Here is a 24,136-nt window from a genome sequence, read left to right on the forward strand (position 1 = left end):
CACAAGTTTGCGGTGACAGTCCACACCTCCTGACACCCTGCCTCAAGTGTGAGTGACCCCAGGTTGGCCATGACAGATTCACGAGAAGTCTGGAAAGTTTTACTTGGGAGTTAGATATCAACACACTTTGCTCTTGCCCCATTACCATTCAGAATTTCCAGTGGCATTCAGGGGTCCTCAAACTTTTTATAAAAACCGCCCACTTTTGCAGTGCTGGTCAACCTGGTCCCTACCGTGCAACCAAACAGCTCTGTGATTGACCCATCATGAAAGCTGGAACGCCCACTAGTGGGCGGTAGGGACAAAAGCTGAGACCACGTCGAAGTGATTGGGACGAAATGGAGTCAGATGAAATGGGACCACTGAGCAAAAAGAAGGCTGTCAATTACAACATTCTGAAACTGTCTTCCTCTGATTTACCTGAAGAAAATTCTAGACACAGGGCTGACAAAGGTAGGTCTATAGTTTTTATGTCTGGAAAAATATCTAATACAAGAATAAATAACAATAAAAGAGTAAGCTTTACTGTATACCCACGTTTGCCGGCCCTGTCCATGGGGGATGTGATGTGTGGAAAGAAGTGGGCTTTGGAGTTGGGCCTCTGTCTGAGCCCCAGCTCTGCCATGGGACCCTGGGCAAGTCTCGCCCCCTCACTGGGCCTGGATGGCCACGTCTGTAAAATGGGCTAATAATTTTGACATTTTAGACTGTTGTGAGGATTAGACAATGCAAATGAAGTGCATGGCATGGCGCCTGGTATAAGAATAGGTGCTCAGGCCCTGGGCAGACTGACTGTTGCTCCTGAAGCTCTGAGTCCCAACAACAGGGCACCCCAGGGCTGGCTGTCTAGAGGCCCAGTAATTCCAACACAAGGAAGAGACCACTATCATTGAGGACTCTCCCATCATTTCAGGGACTGGTTCTCTTAAGGATCATTTTAGCAGGAAGCACACAGGTCACTGGTTACGAAGTAATAGGCACTGGCAGGAAAAACCGCCACCTAAAACCTTCCAAGTAGGGGCCCTCGCTGGTTGGCTCAGCAGTAGAGCTTTGGCCCGGATTATGAAAGACCTGGGTTTGATTCCTGGCCAGGGCACACAGGAGAAGCAACCATCTGCTTTTCTACCCTTTCCCCTCTATATTCTCTTTGTCTCTCTCTTCCCCTCCCGCAGCCAAGGCTCCATTGAAGCAAAGTTGGCCCGGTGCTGAGGATGGCACCATGGCCTCCGCCTCAGGCACTAGAATGGCTCCGGTCGCAACAGAGCAACCCCTAGATGGGCAGAGCATCGCCCCCTGGTGGGCATGCTGGGTAGATCCCAGTCAGGCGCATGCGGGAGTCTGTCTCTCTGCCTCCTTGCTTCTCACTTCAGGAAAATAATAATAATAATAAAAAAAGAACCCAAACTTCTAAGTAGGTCTTATCTTTGAAACTCAGGTTTAATTTTGGAGTGAACCAGCCATTTGTTCTGAGGAAGCCTGGACAAACCTTTTTTTTTTTTTTTTTGTATTTTTCTGAAGTTGGAAACGGAGGCAAACAGACTCCCACATGCACCCTACCGGGATCCACCCAGCATGCCCACCAGGGGGCGATGCTCTGCCCATCTGGGGTGTTGCTCTGTTGCGACCAGAGCCATTCTAGCGCCTGAGGCAGAGGCCACAGAGCCATCCTCAGCGCCCAGGCCAACTTTGCTCCAATGGAGCCTCGGCTGCGGGAGGGGAAGAGAGAGACAGAGAGGAAGGAGAGGGGGAGGGGTGGAGAAGCAGATGGGCGCTTCTCCTGTGTGCCCTGGCCGGGAATCGAACCTGGGACTCCTGCATGCCAGGCCGACGCTCTACCACTGAGCCAACCGGCCAGGGCTTGGATAGACTGTTTTAATTTACAAATGCCGGGCAAGGGTGCCCCTGCTGTTCCTGGGAAAGTGCGGGACTCAGTCTGTGAGCGGCAGCTTCAGGGTAAGGAGTGTCCATTTCATGGTGGGGACTGGTCTTTGGGCAGATATGTTTCTTTTTCTGAGAAGCATTTCCTTACTCAGTGTGGCTGTGGCAACCGGAGGCTGTGCCTTCTCGAATTGCTGTGGGCGGAACTTCTCTAGTGTTTGGGTGGAGAGGAGGGCGGGCTGAGAGACCGCGGGAGGACTGCTCCACACCACATGCTGCCCAGTCTCATGCCAGCGGAGAGGCTGGGACAGGGGACCAAACTGGTTTGGGGTGTGCGGCTGGAATAGGACTGCAGATGAGCTAGAGTTAGGGTTCAGGCTGCATCCTGTACTTTAAAATCCCAGACCCTGGAAACTCCGGTTTTTATTTTCTGGTAGATGGTTTTGTTTTTGCACCAGGGCTGTGCCCTGTGAGTAGGGCACAGTGCTTTCTCTGAAAGGACCAGACATTTCCAATGTCCATGATGCCAGAGGAGGTCAAGCCTGAGGATGAGGGCCTGGCGGGTGGGGGTGTCTTAGGACAGGCATGGAGGGAAGTGTTTGTTCTCCTGAGTCTTGAAAACAGACATCCAGGAGGGCAGCTGAAGACCAGCCCGAGGGTGGGAGCTGGGCTGGGCCCTGTGGCACGTGGGCAAGCCAGGGGCAAGGGCAAGACAAATGTCTAGTGGGGGCCCAATGGAGGAACGGGGGGCTCTGGACTCTGGTAATAGCCATATCTAGTCTCTAGAACATAAAGTAGATCCAGCAATTTTCCTGCTGAAAACTGGCCTCTTGCTTCCTATCACAAACTCCTGACAGTGACCTGCAGGCTCTGTGTGATCAGGCCCCACCAGCTTCTTAGACATCATGTTGTAACATGTCCCCCTGACTCACTGTGCCCCAGCCACTGCCTTTGTTCCTACTCCTGAAACACACTGAACTTATTCCTACCTCAGGCCCTTTGCACTGGCTGCTGCTTTTGCCTGAAATGCTCTTGCCTGGAATCCTCAGCTGGATCAGGTCACGTAAGTCTTGATTCAAATGTCCCCTCCTCTGAGAGGTGTTTCTGAACTGCTCTCTCTACATCATCTGGGTCACTTCTCAGCATCGTGCTCGTGACAGACATGACCCTGTGTGCTTCTCTCCAGCTTCCTTGTCCAGTTTCCCCCAGTGGAACATAACTCATGAGAACTGGGATCTTGTCCACCTTGTTTATTCTGTAGCCTCAGTGCGTAGGACAGTTCTTGGTACCTAGCAGGTATTTAGTACACATCAAGTGACTGAGTGACTAATGTCAGTTCTCTGTCCTGTCTGTTCCCTTAAAGCCATTAGAAAAGTCTTGTCAGACACTGCAGCTGCAGGGCTCGGAAGGTGCCTGGGACAAAGTGGTTCAGGGACACACACAGCCTTGCCTAAAAGCAGCCTGAGCAGGTTGTGGCTCTGATGGCTGTGAGTTGGACCTTTGTGTTGGTGTCCTGGGGCTGCTGTAACAACGTCCCACGTCCCAGGTGATGGAAACAACAAAATGTCCCATGGACTGGAAGTCTGAGACCGAGTGTCAGCAGGGCAGCTTCCTCCTGATGACCGCATGGGAGAGTCGGTTTCATGCCCCTCTCTGGCGGTCGCTGGCACCTTTGGGCTCCTTGGCTTGCAGAGAATCACCCCATCCCTGCCTTTGTCTTCATGAGGTGCTCTCCCTGTGTGCATGTCTGTCTCTGTGTCCAAATTCCCCCTTTTTATAAGGACACAGTCAGAGTGGAATAAGGCCCACCCCAATGACTTTCTCTTAATTTGATCATCCAAATAATTTCACATACACAGCTCCTGAGGGGTAAGGCTTCCACATCTTTGTGTGGGACACGATTCAACTCATAACAGCGTTCAAGAGAGGTCCAGGGTATTCAGGTTAAAGTGGTCATCTCTGGTTGGGCAAAAACCCTGGTGGCTACATTCAGTACCTCGAGGGGTATGCTCAGAGAGAAGTCCCCCAGCAGGCAGAAAATGTCCCAGGAACACCCCTGAAACTAACACCGGAGGTCCAGGTGGGGTGGGGTGGGTCTGGAGACCAGCCTCGGAGCTTCCTGGGGCCGGCACCCTCTCACTGTGGGCCTCGGTGGGCTCCCATCCGGGCCTTTGCCTTTTCCGAGCAGCTCTAAGACCCAGGCAAACATTCCACTCACCAGGCAGGAAGCAAATCTCTGTTTTAATTGTCTGTGCAATTAGCATACTCCCGGAGTTGAAGCCATCACCTGGAAAAGCACTTTGGCTAATGTGAATTTAAGCGGAGTTCTGAAATGACTGAGGGCCCAACTGCGAGGGTCTAGGCACGCTCATCATTCAACCGGCACCTGCCAGCCCCGGGCAGGAGGGTTTATTCGCCAGGCTGCTCACGTCCCCCCCCACACACACACCCCCACACCCCCAGGGGCAGAGAGAGGCAGGGCGGGGGGTGCAGGCCGGGGCCACATGGAGACAGCAGCCGCCTAGCAGCTGCCAGTCCTCCTGGCAAACAGAGAACCAGGCCGCCACGGACCGAAACGCAGGACGGGGTTTCCAGGAGGCAGAGCGAAATCGTCTCAATTGGAATTTTCCTGGGCCGCCAGCCAGTCCTGCCTCCATCTTGTCAACCTATAGCCCAAGCATTTGCTTTTCATCCATTTCTCAAGAACCTGCGCCCCCCTTCTGTGCGTTTTTCAAACTCCTTATCTGAGCAAAGCACAAAGCAACCACTTTTCAAACAGAAGCTATTCTAGAAAGAATGCAGGACTCGTCACCCACAGGCGACCCTACAACCTAAGCGGGAGGTATTGTGGGGTGCAAGGGGCGGGGCAGGAAAGGCTGACCTTGAATTCACCATGGAGGGGCCCTGGGTGAGGTGGGACCTCACGCAAGGCCCTGAGCAGTTCGGGTGAGGTGAGGGAGAAGAAGGGAAGGGAATGGGCAGATTTTACTTTATTTTAAAGGTGTGTTCAGTCCCTGAGCTGCCGAGGCGTGTTCTGTAAGAAATCTGACCAACGCCCCCGGGTGGGGTGGAGTCCAGTACAGGGGCTAGAGAGGGGCTCCTTCAGAATCAGACCCTTCCATCAATGCCCACACTCAATCCTTTTTTCCAAGGAAGCTTGGCCCCTCTCAATGTTTCCTTCTGTGTGGAGGGAGCCCCGTGGGTAAGACTCCTAATCTCGGTCTTTCCTCACTCTGGAGAGGATGAACTGAGCACGGTGGTGAGTTCTGTAGCAGGACCTGGGCATGACCCTCTGGTCCCTTCTCTTGTGGGAACCAGTGTCCCCAGGAGTCAGGCCTCTGCTTGTTCCTCTGTGCCATATCTCTGTACCTGAGTAACCCCCCAACTTCCACCACAAGAGAGACTTGCTCAGGTCCATGGGGGAGTTAGTTTGCAAGCCCATCTGCCTCTAATACTAAGCTAAGTGCTTATGAATCCAAGGGATATTTTGGCCTCCTCCTGTCTTATTCTTTGCCTTATTAAACAAATAGAGGAGCCTGACCAGGTGGTGGCGCAGTAGATAGAATGTCGGACTGGGATACAGAAGACTCAGGTTTGAAACCCCGAGGTCGCTGGCTTGAGTTGCAGGGTCGCTGGCTTGAGCATGGGATCATAGACATGACTCAATGATTGCTGGCTTGATTGAGCCCAAAGGTCACTGGCTTGAAGCCCAAGATTGCTGGCTTGAGCAAGGAGTCACTTGCTCTGCTGTAGCCCTCCGGTCAAGGCACATATGAGAAAGCAATCAATAAACAATGAAGGAGCCACAACAAAGAATTGATGCTTCTCATCTCTCTCCCTTCCTGCCTATCTGTCCCTATCTGTCCCTCTGTCACACAAAAAAACAAAATAAAGAAACAAAAAAAGAGGTAGAGGATTGGGGTGCTATTTATTGAACCTCCCTGATGTCCCCCAATTGGCTTACTCCACCTAATAACAGGCTCGTAGGCCACAAGCCTAGGCAGGATGCATGAAGGAGTGACTCTCCTTGTACTGTACCCTGTAAGAGATGCTGGCTCTTAGATCTTACCAATGCTAGCAGCTTCCTTTGATCCCTGGAATGACTGAGTTGGCAGACACATTCCTTGATATGTGACCTCCCCAGGGCATAGAGGCCAAGACTGAGAGTCTGGGTTAGATAAGAGACTCACAGTCTGACCATAGGTCCCTGCGGGCCCAGTCTGAGTGGCAGGCAGCCTGTTTTTTGGTGCCTTGTCCTATTTGCCACTAGCTGACCAGCCACGGGCTCCAAGAGAGTCAGGGAGCACATGCCCGTGAGGTCAGGCCTTTCCCAGCTTTAAGAGTCCCAGCAGCTTTGGGAAGTGGGGGGAGGTCATCACAACAGGACCAGGGGACACCGACACAGGCTTTATTCTGGGGGAGCCAGGCCTCCTCTTAGCCTTTGAGATAGCGCTTACAAATGGCAGTCACAGGACCTCAGGCGAAGGTCGGCTTCCAGGGGTGCAGGTGGGACTTTGCACACATCCAAGGGGTGCCATCATGGTAGTATAGTCATGATGGAAGTATAGGATTATTACAATTTCTGCCAATAGCAACAAAGGGGCCCCTTTCCTCAGCTCTTCCCAGAGGGCCTCGTGGGCTCATAATATGGCTTTGTAAATGTCTCCAAGACGATGTTTTCATTTTACATGTGAGAAAGTTGAGACCATGGGATGAGGCTTGTATCAGATCACAGGTCTGGCTGGTGACACAGGTGTGTTCGTCTCTGGCGATGCAGCACCAGCAGGGGCCCCCGAAACCTCTCACTTCCTTTTTGTCATGTCTGCAGTGACATGGATGCCCCAGGACATGTCCTCGCACTCTGCGAACACCCCTCTGGCTGTGACCTCTCTGGCCGTGACCCCTCTGGCCGTGACCCTTCTGGCCATGACGACGCCATCAGCTGGCTCGTCCCCTGTCTCCTGGCCCAAGCCCGCCTGCCCCAGCATAGCCTTACCTGTTGTGAACTGGGTGGTCGTGGCCTCGCTCTCGTTGGCCCCGCGGACGGCGCTGGCCCACACCTGGTAGCGGGAGCCGGGCCGCAGGGCCTGGACGGAGTACTGGCTCAGGGGAGGCTGCAGCCGGAAGGTGGTCTTCCCGCCTTCTCCGCCCACCAAGCCGTACTTCAGGAGGATGAAATCGACTTTGGCTCGAGGAGGGGTCCATTCCACGAAGGCCACAGTGTCGGAGACATCTCGCACCAGGATCTGTGTGGGCCCATCAATGACTGAACAGGAAGGATCAAACAGAAGAGGAAGTCTGAGAAAGGAATATGTGACATCTGTTCTCTCCCTTCTCCTTCCGTTAGCCGAGTCAGGCAGGGAGCGGATCACTGTTATCATCCCATTTTAAAGATGAGGAAAAGGAGGCACAGTGAGACGAAAGCTCTCTTCTGAGGACACAGCCTGGGATCCGAGTGACTGGCGCTGGAATTCAGCTCTCTCAAATCTTGCTGTCAGCAGGCTGTGGTTTTTCTGTCCCAGCACTCCCAGTTTGGGTGGCAGGGGTGGGAGGGGGACTTACTGGCCAGAGAGGGCCAGTGCTGCTTGTCTGCAGATAATGGGACTAAGACCTGAGCACTGAGCTTCCCGTGTGTGCCCACGGCCCAGCACTCACCTTCCCTGAGCCCTGAGGAAAGCTCTGTGACATCGTTGGCCTCATCTAAACACCTGAGACTTCCCACTTGGTTGCCAAAGAGGGTGTCGGGAGTACCCAAAAGAGGTCTCTGCTCAGTCATACAAACAGCTCTCAACCCAGCTGCTAGACACTACCAATACCCAATAGACATTTGCATTTGTGGCATGAAACATGCCTTCTGAGGCATGTTTTTAAAAAATGAAAAAAGAGACCTCAATTTCGGAACAGCCTCTGGTAGGCTATTTTCCCCGACCTGTTCTTGTATATTTTTGAGTCAGGACACTGCAGCCACACAGAGTCCCTCCAAGGTACTCAACATGTGTTCCTCATGAGCCCTGGCCTCTGGCATTGAGCAGCTGAGAGCGGCCATTCTTGTGGAATGGCGTTACCCTAGAAACCTGGTTGGTTTCCAAGGGGGTCTCACCAGTCATGGCACCTGTACCGACTTGGGATCCTGTTCACATTGAATTAGATTCTGGGCACAGGGGGAAGGTGAGAGAATGTGGCAGGAAATAGAAAGAACTCGGTTGGAATGAAAAAGGGTATGTCTGACGCCTGACATGCCCTTCTATGGAGCACTCAATTACTCGTTATCTTCCCAGCTTCCATGTGTACGTTTATTATGGAACCACACCCCTCTGACTGGAGCCAATTAATATTAATATTCTTCAATGGTTTGGAATTAGAACTAGAAACTCTGGTTAGCTGAACTTGGACCATGAGAGCTGCTCTGGCCATTCTCTATCCTATTCATAGAAAACATCTGATCTGGGGAAAGAGAAAGAAAGGGAGAAAGAGGGGAACAGAGAGGGAGGGAGGAGAAGAGAGGGAAATGGAGGGGGATGGAGGGAGATGGAGGGGGACAGAGGGAGAGCGAGGGGGGGGAGGGGAGTGGGAGAGAGATGGAGGGGGTGAAGGCTGTTTGCCTGGGGACCCAACCACGGGATTAGTGTTGGAACTCTCAATCCCAGCCCTGACTGCTGCCGGCTGGTCAATTCATCAATCAGGCCTATGTAAGGAAACCTTTATCAAACCCCAAAGGACTGGGTTTAGCGAGCGTCCGTGTGGCCCTGTGCCCCTTCCAAACTACACAAGGACAGAGGCTCCTTTGATCAGGACCTCTCCCTACATGTCTCTTCATTTGGACGTTGCTTCACAGCCTTTAATATCTTTTTTTTTTTCTTTAAACCACACTGGTCTGTAACAAACCTCACAGGGTCTCTGTGGACAGTGGGCCATCGGGCCTAAGTAACAAATGCAGCTGAAGCAAGGATCCACTTATAAGGACAAGAATATCTTGGTTGGGGGTAATGATTTACTGCTTTTACAATATAAATTTCAACCAGGTCTACAGGCCAGGAATTTAGTGCAACTAAATTCCATGTGTGAGCTTAAGAGCAGTGTGTAAGTGAACTTTACAATGTGTGTACAGGTGTGGCTGGCTGCCCACCTCTATGCTGTTTTGAACTGAATTCAGAGCCACCAAAGGAATCCACAGAGAGGCCAACCCGTGACCTCACAGTTTATAAACAGACTTTTAAGAGCCATTGCCCACTTTGTGGTTTCAAGTTGGTTATGCATTTGTTAATTTAAATAAACTCTAATCTTGCTTTCAGATGTCTGAGACCTAAACTGTGGCTTTGCCCATAGAAAGGTGGTAGAACTTTATCAACAAACTAACAACACATGTGGACCTTATTATAAAACAAACAAACAAAAAACCATGACATATTCTTGGGGTGAGGTAGAAAAACACTGCAATGAAGCTATTTTAAGCCCCCCCCCCCCCCCAGCAACTCAGAAATCCTGTGCCTGGAGGGCTCGGTCTCAAGGAATCAGTTTTTGCAAGGTCTTCTAATATCTTTAGTAATAAACCAGTGATCTAGTGAGCAAGCAGGTTTCCTGAGCTCTATGAGCTGCTCTAGCAAATTAATCAAACCCACAGAGGGGACATGGGCACCTCTGCTCTGAAGCCAGTCAGAAGCACAGGTGACAACCCGGATTTGGGATTGGCGTCTGAAAGGGAGGACAGCCTTGTGGGATGGAGCCCTCCACCTGTGGCGCCTGATGCTCTCCCCTGGGTGGAGAGCAGCAGAACCGAGTGGAATTATAGCGCACCCTGCTGGTGTCGCAGAGAAGTGCTCGGTGTGGGGAACCCCAGTCTCCCTGCCCTGCCAGAACTGGGTACAGAATTTTAGGAGAAAACAGAAGCAGCAATGAGTGACTGTGTGGAGCTTCTACTTATAGACAGCAACTCGATTTCTAAATTTCCATTTTCTGGTTCAAGTCTCTCAGAAGGCCAGATGCACTTTTGGTCCTGCAGTTCCATGAGACTCTGTCCTTCCAGTAAATTCTCTCTCTTTTTTTGCTTTAGCTAGTTAAGGACACTTTCTTTCTTGTAACCAGAGAGCCTTGACTAAGACTGGTTCAGTCATCAATTCACACTGGATCACCTCCTGCTCCGTCTCTAGAATGGAGTGTTTCTCTCCAGACAGACAGCCTCAGTCTGATCTTGGGTCTCTCAACCTTGCCTCCGAGTTAGGCCTTTTCCTGGTCACCCCTCGCCCCCCACTTTCCAGGTCTGGTCCAGTCCTGTTCTGTATTAAGCAGCTTATGGTTCGGGGTCCAGTGCCAGCCAGAATGGAAACCACCGGATCATTCTGGTGTTGCCTGGAGTTAACATGAAGTTTTGTTTTTCATAGTTAGGGTAACCGTATGATTGCACAGATGTACTGACATTTTCAACATGCCGTATTTAGTGGTTTTAGACAATTTGGACCTTTTCAAGTTTCACTGAATTTAATCACAAAAGGGGGGAAATGGTCTCCTGGCCGCTGTCTGAGCACGGTGCCTGAGATACAGCAGACATTCAGTAAACAGGTGTGGGATGAATGGAAGGAATGAACGATCCTCTGTGCCCAGGAGAATGAAGGGGAAGAATTTCAATGAACTAGAACTTCTTGGAGGAAAAAAATGTCACAGAAACTCAGAAGACCATGTAAGGCCTGTGTCCTCCAACTCTTCCAACTGCCCTGACTCCCAATCCTAGTCTGAACGGGGCCCATATTAGAATGTGATTGTCTAGCAGAGTGGGCTCACTGCAGGAGGTCTTGTCATTTGCATTCCCAAAATGACCTGCCTGGGAGAAGCCAGTCTGAGAGTCTGATGAGGACTCAAGAGCTTCGCAGGAGGGGTTCGGTGTAGGTCAGGCCTCAGCAGAAGGAAATAATTAAACAACCATGTTCTAAAAATAGTGGACACGGTCGGGAGCCAGCCCTGTTCTCTGCTCTGGGAGTCTACCTTCCCGTTGGCCACCGAGTCGAGTTATCCCAGTCCAGTCCGGAGGCGCCAGCTTGCTTTCAGACTCAGGCCCTGGTTTCTAAACAAGCCAAGCCCTGCTCAGAAAGCCGGCTGTGGTCAAATCTTCTTCTTTCCGTTTCTTCATGAGTCTGTTCTCAAAGCCAAAGACTAACTGGGACATTTTACTTCATTGGAGAAAAAAAACACCTCTCCCTGGCTTTACCACAAATTTCTATATCTGGAACTTTGACTTCTCATTTGAGGAAACTTCCAAACAAAAAATCTTGCAAATTCTCTAAAAAAAAAAAAAGGACGGTTTAGGTAGAAGAGGAACGCAGGGCTGGACTATCTGCTGTCAGTGCTGCCGATGATGGATAATCGGGAGGAGGGACATCCCGCAGGTGTAAGTTCCCGCTGCCCGCTAATGGACCTTCCTCTAGCCCCATTTTCTACTGATGCCTTCCGGCTAGCCAATCACAGCAGAGCCTTGGGGACCCCGAAATGTTCCGCGTCGGAAAGGCGCATCTATACATGTTACATGCGAGATACCAACTCCTCAGGTTCCAGGCCACCTTGGGGAACAAAGCTGTGGACCTTCAGTCCCTGGCATCTGGAGGGACTTCTACGAAGCACGTGTAGTTTTACGGCTATGGGGTTCCTGCTAAAACATCTTTGGATTAGAGCACTTGGTTTAAAAGCCTCTTTTTGGGAGGGATGATACTCTTCTTAAAGCACAAACTCTTAAATGGCTGCACGAAATATAAAGGCTCCGTGGCCGGAGGGTGTGATGAGCATGGGAGTGAGAGCCGTTGGAGGCGTGGACGCCCCCTTCACTTCCGCCCTGAGGCGCTGTCCTGGAGCCCAGGGCCCTAAGGGAACGTGATCTCATTCCGCAATCATCAGTAAACCAGTATGTTGTTTAGTTTGAATCCAATGAGCAAAATATGAATCACTAAGCCAACGTGTTCCGTTACATAGCGCTGTGGTTCCCTTCACTGGCCAACTCGGCCTCCGTTCTGCACTCGTGACTGGCTTTCTTCAGTGTTAGTTTCTGTTTACGAAAACAAAGCTGTACCCACTTCACCTATGTCATGTACTAACAGGAAAAGTTGCTTAACCATTGAGTCTCAGTTCTCCCATCCATAAAATAACCCAAAATAATACTAGATGCTATTTATAACTTCCAGAATATTCTTGGGGAGGGCACACGCACCATAATTACTAATTTATAACGTCAGCCTGTGTTAGCCAAGGAAACGAGAAGGCAAAACACGACACAGTTAATGAGTCAAACTTAGAAATATAATGATCTTGCATGACATGAACTGTGGGGAGGAAATAATAAACTTAAGTTGTCCCCTTGAACAGCGACCCAGCCCGCACTTACTGGTTTTTAATGACGTGTTTTCCACACCCTCACTTCTCAGTGCGTTCTCTGGGTATAGGTGGACCTATCAGGTATTGAGCACTCAGTCTCTTCAACACAGAGCCAATTACTTTCTGTGCTTTGTCTGATTTAATCCACATGTCAACGCAATGAAGGAGGGATTATTGTTCATCATTGTAAAGTGACTTAAGGTTCTGGAAGGATTGGATGACTTTCTCACAGTAGGTCCCAAACCTCAGGATACTAGGGACTGACAAATGAGACCTCTTAATGAGTAAGACTGGAAAAAACACACTGGAAATTTTAACAAGGAATTTTCCCCCTAGAATACTCGCCCAGGTTTTTCTATGCTTGCAGGAAGCAATGAGGAAGATGTTCTGTTTAGCATCTGGTAAGAGTACCTCCACCTCCAGGTACCAAAATTGTTCTCAGCCCTGGGAGAAGCCCTAGCCCCCCTTGGCCTCTACGTCTTGGGCAGGTCTGTAGTTCTCCCTCCTGAGTAGCCTGGTGGGTAGCCGTGGGGACGGAGGGCGGAGGCACTCACCAGTGGAGACGCTGGCCGAGGTGGGGGGACTCCGAGCCGGCTCCTTCAGAGCCACCACAGTGACGACGTATTCCTCCCCGGGCTTTAGTCCCGTCTGGTTGAAGGACGTCACATCACTGGGGAGCTGGGCAATCACCCCTCCTTCATTGTTCTGGAGGGTTGGGTGGGGGAGGGGAGAAGCAGAGAAAGCAAGAGAAAATCACTGGGAGGGAAAGGTGCGCCACTAATTGCAAACTGTGATTGAAAACTGGGGACTACTACTCCTCTTCCCTCCGTGATGACCGTAGAGTGTCCGGGGCCAGGGACTGCTCCTCAGGGAGAGGGCCACCACTCTAAGAGGATTCAGAAAATGGAGAAAACCAACGTTCCAGAACATTTCTTTGGCCTTTCCAGAGTCTGCTGAGCTTGCCAATAAAAATTAGTTACTAGGGGGTGCAGATGGGCTCTTGCCAAAGATGAAATGTTTGATGGTTCCAGTTAACATCTGTCAGACTTTTGGGCATTTATCATGATGAGCCTGTCCTTGGCTCTTTAGAAGAACAGAATTGTGTATGTGCATCAACAGCTCTGTGTATACACACAACCCTTTCCAAATGAAGACATTCCCAGTTCCTTTTTCTAAATGAGCCAGAGCTATTATTTTGCCATGTCTGGAGTTTTTCATGGTGTTGCTCTGGGCATGCAGAGGCAAATTAAGGTCGGTGGAGGCCCCAGGTGCAGAAGAAAATATTGGGCCCCTTAAACAGAAAGAGAGGGAAAATAAAAATACATGTTAATCATATTTTTAAATAAATAAAAAATATTATGTACTATTAATGTTAGAATTGCACATATAAAACCAAACTTAGTGTCATTAGAAAAAAAGTGTAAAGTTAGGGTTTTGTGGGGCCCTTCAGAAGTCAGGGCCCAGGGTGCGCGCCTGGTGCGCCCACAGCGTCTGCCGATAAATCTGCCTCGGTGGGTGTGAATGTGTCAGTGTCGTGTTTCCTATTCACCCAGATGAGTTAGGAGTCAGGAACACAACCAACGAGAAGTACAGAGGAGAGAAAGAGGAAGCATGAAAAAAAAAGGACGACAAAGGAGAGAGGAAAGAGACAAAGTGGTAGGAGGGGGAATGAGAAAGATCAACAGATTTATTATCTGCACCTACCCATTTGTCTTTCTATTATACATCTTTTGTGTGTGTCCCTGGAAATGGGAGACATGAGAGGACTTTTGGGGGTACTGCCCTTCCCCCCTATTCTTTGTTCTCTTTTCATGCTACCCAGAGTACCCTCTATGTACTTCACGGCCATACTCTTAGAAATCAGTGTGACAAATGGCCTCAACCTACAGACCACACAGTTATTCCATGTGGCCATGTATTTGACCTTGGCATGCCCTAGCCAGCCCCTCAAATTTTTCACATGTTGCATGTAAAACAAGCAAAGCTGGTATAGTGTTTTTCTGCCTGGTCAGTAGGGTGACATGAATCTCTCTGCATTCTTATAAACCTATTTGTCTCCATACTTTACTGATCATTTTAACATAAATAAGACATACAATAAAATATTTGTATAGAATGTCTGTTCAGATGTATTTAGCTTGCTATGACATGATTACCTCCATATAAGGGAGGCAGGGGCATTCTCATATAGTGGTCAGAGCTGTGGAATAGGAAGTGGACACCCAGGTTCTTCGATTAAGCCTTCCACCAACTAGCTGTCTAAATCTAAGGTCACAGACTCTTAGTCTCTATAAACTACACAAACTGGATATAAAAATGAAGGGTCTGCTCTGTGAACTTGAAGGTCTTTTGTGGCTCCAGCAGTCCATGCTTCTAAGAGTGGAGAAATCGGTCTTGTTAGCCAAAAATGTGTCATGTGTCATTAAGTCTGATGAATGACTGAAAAAATGCTATTTGATATTGAGAGATGAGGCCAGAGGAAGGAGTATGATTAAACATTACACCCCCGTGAGTGATATGGTTAGGAAGAACATCTGTGGGGTCAAACAAATCCCGGGACAACCAGAACTAGTCAGGTAACTCTGGCAACATGGACACATTAGTTTTAGGATTGAGAAAATAAAATACTACTTAAAAGAATAGAAAGGAATCTTGAGGATACTTTTAACTCAAAGACTAAAATGTAATTGATTTGAAGGAAAATTTTTCTCAGTTAATAGGTGTTTTTGTTTTTTTTGTTTTTGACAGAGAGAGACAGAGAGAGGGACGGACAAGGACAGACAGACAGGAAGGGAGAGAGATGAGAAGCATTAATTCTTTGTTGTGGCACCTTAGTTGTTCATTGATTGCTTTCTCATATGTGCCTTGACTGGGGGCTACAGCAGACTGAGTGACCCCTTGCTCAAGCCAGTGACCTTGGGCTCAAGCTGGTGAGCGTTGCTCAAACTAGATGAACCTGCACTCAAACTGATGACCTCGGGGTTTCAAACCTGGGCCCTCTGTGTCACAGTCTGATGCTCTATCCACTGCACCACTGCCTGGTCAGGTATACTTGGTGCTTTTATGTTACGTCTCTAACCTTTAGAGACTAAGGCTGGGCCAGCTGGCGCTTGGTGCATCTGTCCACACAGAGTGAGGCTGGGGCCTGACCACAGGACTGGCTCAGTTTGGCTTTTCCTTTGTTCCAAAGAGAAGCACCAGCTCTTTGAAAGGTTTGGTCTTCAGACCCACTAATCACAGTTCACTAAACCTTAGACCTTGCTTAGCAGAGAGCTGGGGCTGGTGGCTACTTCCCACATCCTCCTGTCCCTTAAGGCCAGCATGCTAGGCTCAGGGTCAGTCTTGTTGGTTGTCCCCTCATCACACCTTATAGCCCAGACACCCACAAAATGTCCCTGTGTGTCCTCAGTGATTAGAGAGAGAAATGGGGTGGTGCCTTCCTCGCTGTCCCTGACCCCACGTTGACGGCAGGAGCACTTCACACAAGGACGGTAGCAGCCCGACAGGTGGCCTTACCTTTGGGATGAAGCTGATCTCCCACCCATCAAAGGAGAAGGAGAAGGGCTCCCACTGCACCTCCACGGTGGTCTCTGTGATGGTCTTGAACCGGAGCCCTTGAGGAGTGGACAGATCTGGAACACAGCAGTGTGGGTGGCCATGTCATGGCGACCCTCGGCAGGGATGGAGAGCATCACCAGGGGCCTTGACGGGGTGTGCTCCCCCCATGCCATGGGTGTGGCGGGCTATGCCAGTCTCGTCACACACACGGCGGGCCCCAGGTGTAGAGCTGGCCCGCTCCCTTGCGGCCCTGGTGCTAAGTCATGGGGGAATGAGTAAAGGCAACAAACCCAATCTAACAAGTACTTATTCGTGCTTTCTAGTCTATAGAAAATTTTATTAAAATATAAAAGTCACACTTCTTTCACTAATGTGATAAATCTCGGTGTTTAACACAGGCCTCTTTTAGAAAACCCAAGAACTACCTTTGGAAGCTGTGAAGATTTCCGAGAGGTGGCAGGACAGATAATGTCCGTGTGCCCATTCCACATTCAGGAAATGGGAGGCACCGAGAACTAGGGGGCCAGAGATGTGGCCTGTGCCCACTTCAGAATGCACAAGAGGGTGCTATTCTTGACCCTCTGATGGGAAGGAAGAGTATTTTGTGAGCTCAGATCACCAAGGGCAGGACAGCCTGAGATGTCCATTTTGTGTCCAGAAGCGAAGCAAAGTCATACACAAAGGACAAGAGCAGGTTCCAGGAGCTGGCTCTTATTTGACTATTTCCTTCTTTTCTCTGGTGCTACCTTTATTTCTCTCTTCTCTCCCTCACTCACCTTTGCCTCTCTTACCTTGTTATTTTCTCCTTCTCTGACTCTCCCTCTATTGCTCCGCACATGCACACACATGCACACGCACACACATGGAACACGGTGAGTAAGGTGGAAGGGTGCTTGCGTGTCCCGATGGTGCTCTGAACACCGGCCCTGAAATGTGCCAGCGTGACTTTTCTCAGTTCTGTAGGGAGCCCGCTTCCAGTCCAGCTCTGCCTCTCATGGGATATTCCTGCTGAAAACCAACCGGGTCTCCTCCTCCCCACGTGGAAACTCCCTCACGCTTCCTGGTTGAAAGGCAGGGCGGATTCTGAGCCCATTTGAAGGTATATCAGGGAGTTTACAGGATTCTGTCCTTGTCACCTGGGAGCTTGCCTGAGGGGATGCCCTGAATTGGCATAAGAAACAGCACAGGAGATGGAAACCTCATCACTGCGTGTGCATGAGGATCAGAGACAAGACATTTGGGAGGCGGGCTAGGTACTCGCTGTGGTGACTCATCCCCAAGCAAGGTGGGGACAGTGGCAGATGGTGACCTGCCTCTCCACAATCACTGTAGATATTTAAAACTAGTTCTCAGGCACCAGAAAAATTGAAGAAAAAAAAAAAGCTCAAATATAAGCAGAGATAGTTTTAGGCATAGTAACAGAGTCAGCATTCATAGGAAGAATCCAATATGGTAACAGGTATTTGTCACCTATAAAGAAAGGGACAAGACAGGTCCTCTCTGCCTGACTCTATCTTTTCATCCTTCCAAGCTCAGTTCAAGTCCTTGGGAACTTCCTGAAGCCCCCAAGCCAACTCTTTCCACTTTGACCGCCCCCTTTTCTGAATTTTCATGGTACTTGTCAACCAAATACCATCTTGTTATTTGAGACCCACATAAAATGGGCCCCAATCTCTTATCTCATACACAGTGATAAGTCCTATGTACTGACTCAGGGGCTTACGTGTCATGGTCACTTTTCATTCTGGTTCTCTGCTACTTCTAAAATCTCTGTGACATAATTAAACTAAATATTTGGTCTTTGTCACTGGCTCCTAGCACAACTGCCCCTCTAACCCTTGGAATCTCTAGACTAGAGATGATTGTATGATTATGAAAAAAACTGGTGGCTGGGGCCCCTTAAGATAGCCAGTCTCTAGAAAAATCAAGGCATTCTGCTATACGGGTACCATCTGTAACACACCATGTAGCACGTGCTTATCACATGTCCCGTTTCAGATCGCCTGGTTTTGACTCTCAAACTAGAATCAAAGTCTGTATAATTCTCATACTTCCCTTGACTTTTATTCAGACTCCAGCTTAGACCAAGTCAGAACTCAACCATTAAAGTCCTTTCTGTCCTTTGGTTCTATAATTGATGGGAGCTGTCTGAGTTCAGAAACTCTCTTAATCGGAAGTGCCTTTGTAATGACATACATACCCTCTCCTAAGTGGGTCAGGTCGGAAGCCCGTTCCCTCAAGAGCAGTGACTATTGCAGGCATCCCCGAAGAATTAAGAAAAGACACTATGTACGATCATGAATGCCCATGAGCTCATGTAGGAGAAGAAGAAAATGAAGCAGGACGGGGACATGGTACGTACGGGTGGCCACCTTGGCAGTGATGGGAAGGCTGAGGATGTTGCTAATGACAGCGTAGACGCTGATGTTGTAGGTGAGACCTGGCTCCAGCTCGGTGATGGTGACACCACGCCAATCTCCAGGCACCCGCTGCTGGAGCTGCAGGCCCCCCAGGGCCGTCGGCTGGTAAGAGATCACATATTCCGTCACTGCCATCGGCCCGTCCCATTCCAGCTCAATGGACCTGTCGCTGATACCAGCCACTCGCAAGTCCTCTGGAGGGGCAGCTACCGGGAGGCAATACACAGACAGCATGAGCTCAGAGGACTGCCTTCCCCATCCTCAACTCACCTTTCTCCCTCACATCTCACCCCATGTTTCCTGTCTGGATGTTCTGCTCGGCTCAACGCCTTGGGTGATTTCTAACCTGCCCTTTGTGGGCAGGTTCTTGTCCTTCTGTGTTTCATTCACCCATTTCCATGGGACCATAAGTCAGTGGTATACTGGACCTGGTTCCTACTGACTCGTGAAAGGTTGACTGTCAAATTCTCAGGAGTTTTGTGAGACAGTTGTTAAATACAACCATTGGGAAAGATTCAATATAAACTTAGAATGATGTAAATTACATTAAAAACAAATGTAATCAATACTCAAAATTCATTACTTTCACATTATTTCACTACATTTTATTATTTTTTTATGCCCTTGCAGTAATTTATATGTGTTGTGTCTCTGGTGGAAGCACTAAATAATTGTGTTCTACTGCACAGATATTGCCAACTCCACATGTAGTGATGTCATGTTGGTGGTTTAAAACTGGCCACAGAGGGAGTATTTACACCATGGAAACTGGCAAATGCTACAAAGCAAGGCGTTTTCCTTTTTCCTTCAGAGAGCTAGTTATTTAATATTTAACAGTGTACCAGTGTCCAGAATTTTTGGTCGTTTAATAAGTTGTCATTAGATCACCCTGGAAGACAGTATTTGATTTTGCAAGTGGAAATAAAGGCTTATTTGTGGTTATCTTGCAAAATATAAGAAGCCCAAAACAGTAAGTCCTAGATACCATGAACTACTAAAGACATTCCCTAATGCTTTATAGTATCATTTTTCTCTGTTTAAAAGAGACTGTTCAAGTTTTGAAAGAAATGTAACTTGTGTTAAACTAATTTTTATTAGCCTTGATCTTGGGGATGGTGATAAAGAAACATTCTTGTGGGCTTTGCTTTTCTCTCTTGTTCAAATGCTATTCAGAGAATCACCAAAGATTAAACCTCACTGAAATAGCCTTTCATGTATGGTTCTCTTGGGAAGCGAAGATTCACCAGGAGTGTGGTATTAAATAATTGAAACTTTAAGACCAATTAGGAGGCTAACTCTATTGTGCCTGTAATTGGACCTGCCCATAGATGAAATCAAAGATAGGGCCAATATTTAAATGGTCATAATTAACTTTCCATTTATAGGTAGTGGAGGCTTCGGTTAGTTTAAGAGCTGCCATTGGCTTTTAATTTCTCCTCTGAGAATTCTTCCTTTTTCTTCTTTTACAAAAGTGTAGGATGGAGCCAGCTGCTACATCCTACAGGGCCAGAAGGTGAAGATTGTTTGCCCCTCTGTTGTGCTCACACGTGCACCGTCAAATATTCAGCAGTGGCAGACAGGAGGCGCCCAGACTCTTAGGATGGAAGTTAGGACGCTGTATTTGCAATGCCAAGTGTCTGTTTTCATGGCTTTTGCCCCAAACTTTTCCTCGTGTTAAACAGTAATAGCAGAGTTTCCTCCAACTGAAGAGGATATATGTTGACCAAATCAAGACATTAAAGTTTTATTGTTTTAATTTATAAAACTAAATAAATGTCAATGGAATTTAAAGAATTAAATTTTCCAATGATAATTTATCAGCTCGGTGTCCTTTTGAATTCTGACATTATTAAAGTTTGAGTGGCACTAAGAACACTCTGTACAGAGTATGCAGAATAACTCCTGGACTGAGGGGAAAGGTGTTGACCTACGGAGCCTGCACGTAATTTGCACGATCATAGTAAGTAGTTATTATGCACCAGGCACAATGCTGGACACGCTCACGTGGGCTATCTTGTTTCATCTGCTCATCAGCACTGTGGGGTAGGTATCATCACTACCCCTAGTTCCCTATTTTATAGAGGAGAAATGGAACCATCAGCAAACCCAGAAGCTGGAGTTTGAACTGGGCAGAATGAGTCTAGAACCTTGTAGCCAGTCAACACCAGTTTACATCTGCATAGCACTTCACAGTCTATAAAGCATGTTCAGACACACATCCTAATTAGAATAAAAAAAAACACACATTTAATAGCATCCCTGTGAAGCGGATAGAGTAGCCATAATGACCCCAACATTGCAAAGAAACTGAGACCCAGGTGATGGGCCTCGTCGAAAGTCAGGGAGTTGAGTATCCTGGCAGAATTGTTTCTCAGATCTAGATTGTCTATACTTAGTGCTCTTCCCCCTCTAGTTTGTAGGACCGATTACAGGCTGAGCGAGATGCTTTCTTTCATTTACACACAGCTCTCCAAAGGAAACCGGGGTAGAGCACAGTTCAGACGATCTTTTAGGAGGTGAATTCCAGACCGGTGCTTATTGTAGAGGTAAGAAACTTCTTTTCAAAAAGTTTCTCTAGTTCCTGCCTCCTGTGACTCAGCACTCCGACTCTAGGCATCTGACGTGGGACCCTTCCTGTCACTGTGAACAGAAATGGCTGTTCCAAATTTCAGGTTACCAACCATTCTTGGACAACTTGGGACAACTCAGTATTCCTTTTTTGGTTCCTTCTTCCAGAAAGTACAGCTAATAATGCCGGTAGAGGATGACCGAAGATGAGCATTTTGGGATTTTAAGGTTAAAAAGAGGCACAGAAAGATTTTTTTTTTTTACATTGACAACTTAACCTGGCAAATGTTTATCTTGAGACCTGAGGCTGGTGGTAACCACTGCCATCACTTCCAATGGCAAAGCAGTTATGGTGTCGTTCATGGTCAAAGTACTCTTGGGAAAGGGGCTCAATGGACGAGACCACCGCTCCCCCCCCCAGCCCTATAACTTAGCCAGAGCTGTGTGTACCTGCTGCCAGTAATTCATATAAAATGAAATGATACTGAACTCTAAAGCAACTAATGGAGTTGTATGCTTTGATGCTCTGGATACATGGTAGGTGCGAACAGTCTGAGTCTTACTTTCTGGGGCTCTGACTTGGAAACTTGGAGGAGAGTGGGGGAGTTAAAAAGAAATAAACTATGGCTTGAGGAATGGAGTTATGTACCTGCAAATATGCCATGCTGTTTCCTTTGCAGATCTGCGTTGATTTTGTACCTGGATGGTAGACTCGTGAAGTGTCGTGCCCCAACGAGTGATTTCAGGTGCCAAAGGCTGGGCTGGCCGTGGGACCAGCGGAGGGTGATGTTGGTGCATCTCCACAGGTCTGACAGAGGTCCAGAGACTGTGCTCTGGTGGTTCTCCTATCCTGTTGACCCACTGGGATCTTGGCCAGCTCATTGGCTGGCTTCAACCCTAACCTGCTTCACTGGTGGTGGGTGTAGATCATTGCTTTCATCTGCTTGTCTTCCCACCTCCCACATCTTACTTTTTAATCAGTTGACAGGACTTGGCTTTCATATCAAAAGACAACTTCTTCGTGTAGGTGGCTTTTTGAATTTTTATTTTCCAATTCCTCTCTTCTTAGCATCCCAGAGAGGATCAAAGAGTGCTCGAAGGTTCCTGTAGCTTGACCAGGATCCTCATGTTTACTCTGCCATTAATTTAGGCACCTGGATCTGGAAACATCTTTCTGCACCGCTGCTTTTTAAACTTGTGAAACGAGACGTCCAGAGCAGCTTCCTCTGAAGGCCTGTTTTAAGTGCTCATGTTTGCAAATTGATTGTGCTGTCATCTTCACACAGCCAGAGAACAGAGGCAGGGAGGTTGAGATTTTGTCCCACGGTCCATTACAAGCAAAGACCAAGGCTAGGAGTCCAGTATGGTGGCTCTGTCGACACTAAATTACATTCATTCTATAGCAGCCCAGGGGGCCTCCGAATGAAACCCACACACTGGATGGCTATTTTCCATGCCCTTGCTGAAGAGGAAAGAGTGACCTATGAGGAAGTCTATTTTGTGATCCTCCATGTTTTCAACCTTCCTCACCGCTGTGGGCGAGGGCAGCAGTACTGCTGCAGTGTGTGCACCTGGCCAGAGGTGTCCAAACGTGGACACAAATAGCTCCCTCTCCTACCGTCTTTTCACAAAGAGCAAGCCAAGGAGCTCTTCAGATAACAGCCTGACGGTCTCTGGTAGAGACCCAGGCACTCGGTTTAAAAGGCAAGCACTGAGAGCAGCACCTCGGCAGTGAGTGGTGGCTCCGGGGTTGCTATAGAAACAGATGGAGATTGCATAACTGTCCTTCCTCACATGCTCTTGGAACCCGTGAAGTAATTTATGTGGGCCTCTAGAAGTGTTCTTTAAACAGCACAGAGGGGTCAATGTTGGAGGTGACACGTGCTCTTGGTTTGGACTCAGCCCAGTCCCGCTGCAGCTATGCTGACAGCTGCTAGGTCTTCCGTGAGTGACCAGGAGGGCTGACCTCCAGGTCACTGTGGACCCTGGATCAGACTTAGGATTCTGTCTGCAAAGGAGTCTGTCCTTGTAGAAAAGCAGGGTCAAGAACATGGCAGGCGTGTGCAGCCCAACAAAAAGCAGTTCTGTTCAGAAGCCTGTGGACATTAGAATAGCCATATATAGCAATGGCCCCAACTGATGCTTAGCATCCTCAGATGGGGCCCCGGGGACCACTGCCCTTTAGCTGGGAATCAGAACCATGTTTCAGCCTCCCTGTCCCCAACAACTACCCAGTGATCACAGATCCAGAAATATCGAGGCCTGACTTCTGTTATTTTCCTTTTAGAGCAGTTGGTGTAACAACTAAGTTTATTTTTAAAAAGACATCTCAATTCAGAAAATAAAATTAGGAGGCTAAATGAAATAACTGAATATGGGGAAAAAATGAAGGAACATGAAAATATTTTCTTCTTAAGTAGTGCCTTATTATTTGTTGCCTTGTAAGATTCCTTTCCCTCTTTCTCTTTCTTTCTTTCTTTCTTTCTTTCTTTCTTTCTTTCTTTCTTTCTTTCTTTCTTTTTCTTTCTTTCTTTCTCTCTCTCTCTCTTTCTCTCTCTCTTTCTTTCTTTCTCCTTCCTTCCTTCCTTCCTTCCTTCCTTCCTTCCTTCCTTCCTTCCTTCCTTCCTTCCTTCCTCCCTCCCTCCCTCCCTCCCTCCCTCCCTCCCTCCCTCCTTTCTTTCTGCTGTTGTTACCGGTACTGCCATTGGTCTTTTGAAAGAATTTACATTGAAGTCAAAGGCACAGGAACCTCGTCTGACGGGTACCGTCTCTGTGGGAACCACAGGGGGTGCTCAAGAGCAAAGAACTTCTGGCGCTTCTTCCACAAACTCATGTTGGAAGGCTGATCAGAAATTCCTAGACTTGACCCACTGAAAAGTTTAAAACTGTTTGTTGTTATTTAATTTTAAATCTTCCCCACGAGTGCTCTCAGCCCACTTCTATAGATTAAACCATACGGAAGTGGATCAAGGCCAATCACTTCATCTGTATGGTTTAGACACTCACACAATTGTAGCAGTGAGAGTCACTGATTTAGTCAGAAGATGAGCAAAAATAGTGAGATGATGAAAATAATCTGCTTTTAGGCAAAAAAAAAAAAAAAAAAAAAGTCATGTCTAATGAGATGCTGGCATTTCTTCCACTGTTGGATTTAGATCTTCATTTTAGGAGAGCACCTTTGTACAGTGTCCATGGTATAGATGAGTGGTTTTCATCATTTTTACATTGGGAACCGGTGGAAATAGGAGAATTATTTCAGGGACCGCTAAGGCAGAAATCACCCAGAGCATAAGTGAATTTGACTAAGATCATTGGGTCTGGAATCTTCATACTACATCAGGGTGGTTAACTCTTTCACA

At 48.2% G+C, this 24,136-nt stretch overlaps 1 protein-coding gene across 2 annotated transcripts in view; it reads right to left on the minus strand.

Annotated features, from left to right (window-relative positions):
- The window catches only part of TNR (tenascin R), a 360,938-nt gene that overhangs the window by 46,647 nt on the left and 290,155 nt on the right, over window positions 1-24,136 (minus strand). Inside the window, exons 5-8 of one of the 2 annotated variants that reach the window (XM_066261204.1) lie at window positions 18,152-18,415; window positions 15,748-15,863; window positions 12,786-12,936; window positions 6,875-7,144 (exon numbers count right to left, since the gene is read on the minus strand). In XM_066261204.1, the coding sequence (XP_066117301.1) occupies window positions 6,875-7,144; window positions 12,786-12,936; window positions 15,748-15,863; window positions 18,152-18,415 (801 nt within the window). The remainder of the gene's footprint in view (window positions 1-6,874; window positions 7,145-12,785; window positions 12,937-15,747; window positions 15,864-18,151; window positions 18,416-24,136) is intronic. The other variant, XM_066261205.1, reaches the window with a different exon arrangement.

The sequence above is a fragment of the Saccopteryx bilineata genome, chromosome 2 (genome assembly GCF_036850765.1).
Source record: "Saccopteryx bilineata isolate mSacBil1 chromosome 2, mSacBil1_pri_phased_curated, whole genome shotgun sequence".
NCBI classification, from domain to species: domain Eukaryota; kingdom Metazoa; phylum Chordata; class Mammalia; order Chiroptera; family Emballonuridae; genus Saccopteryx; species Saccopteryx bilineata.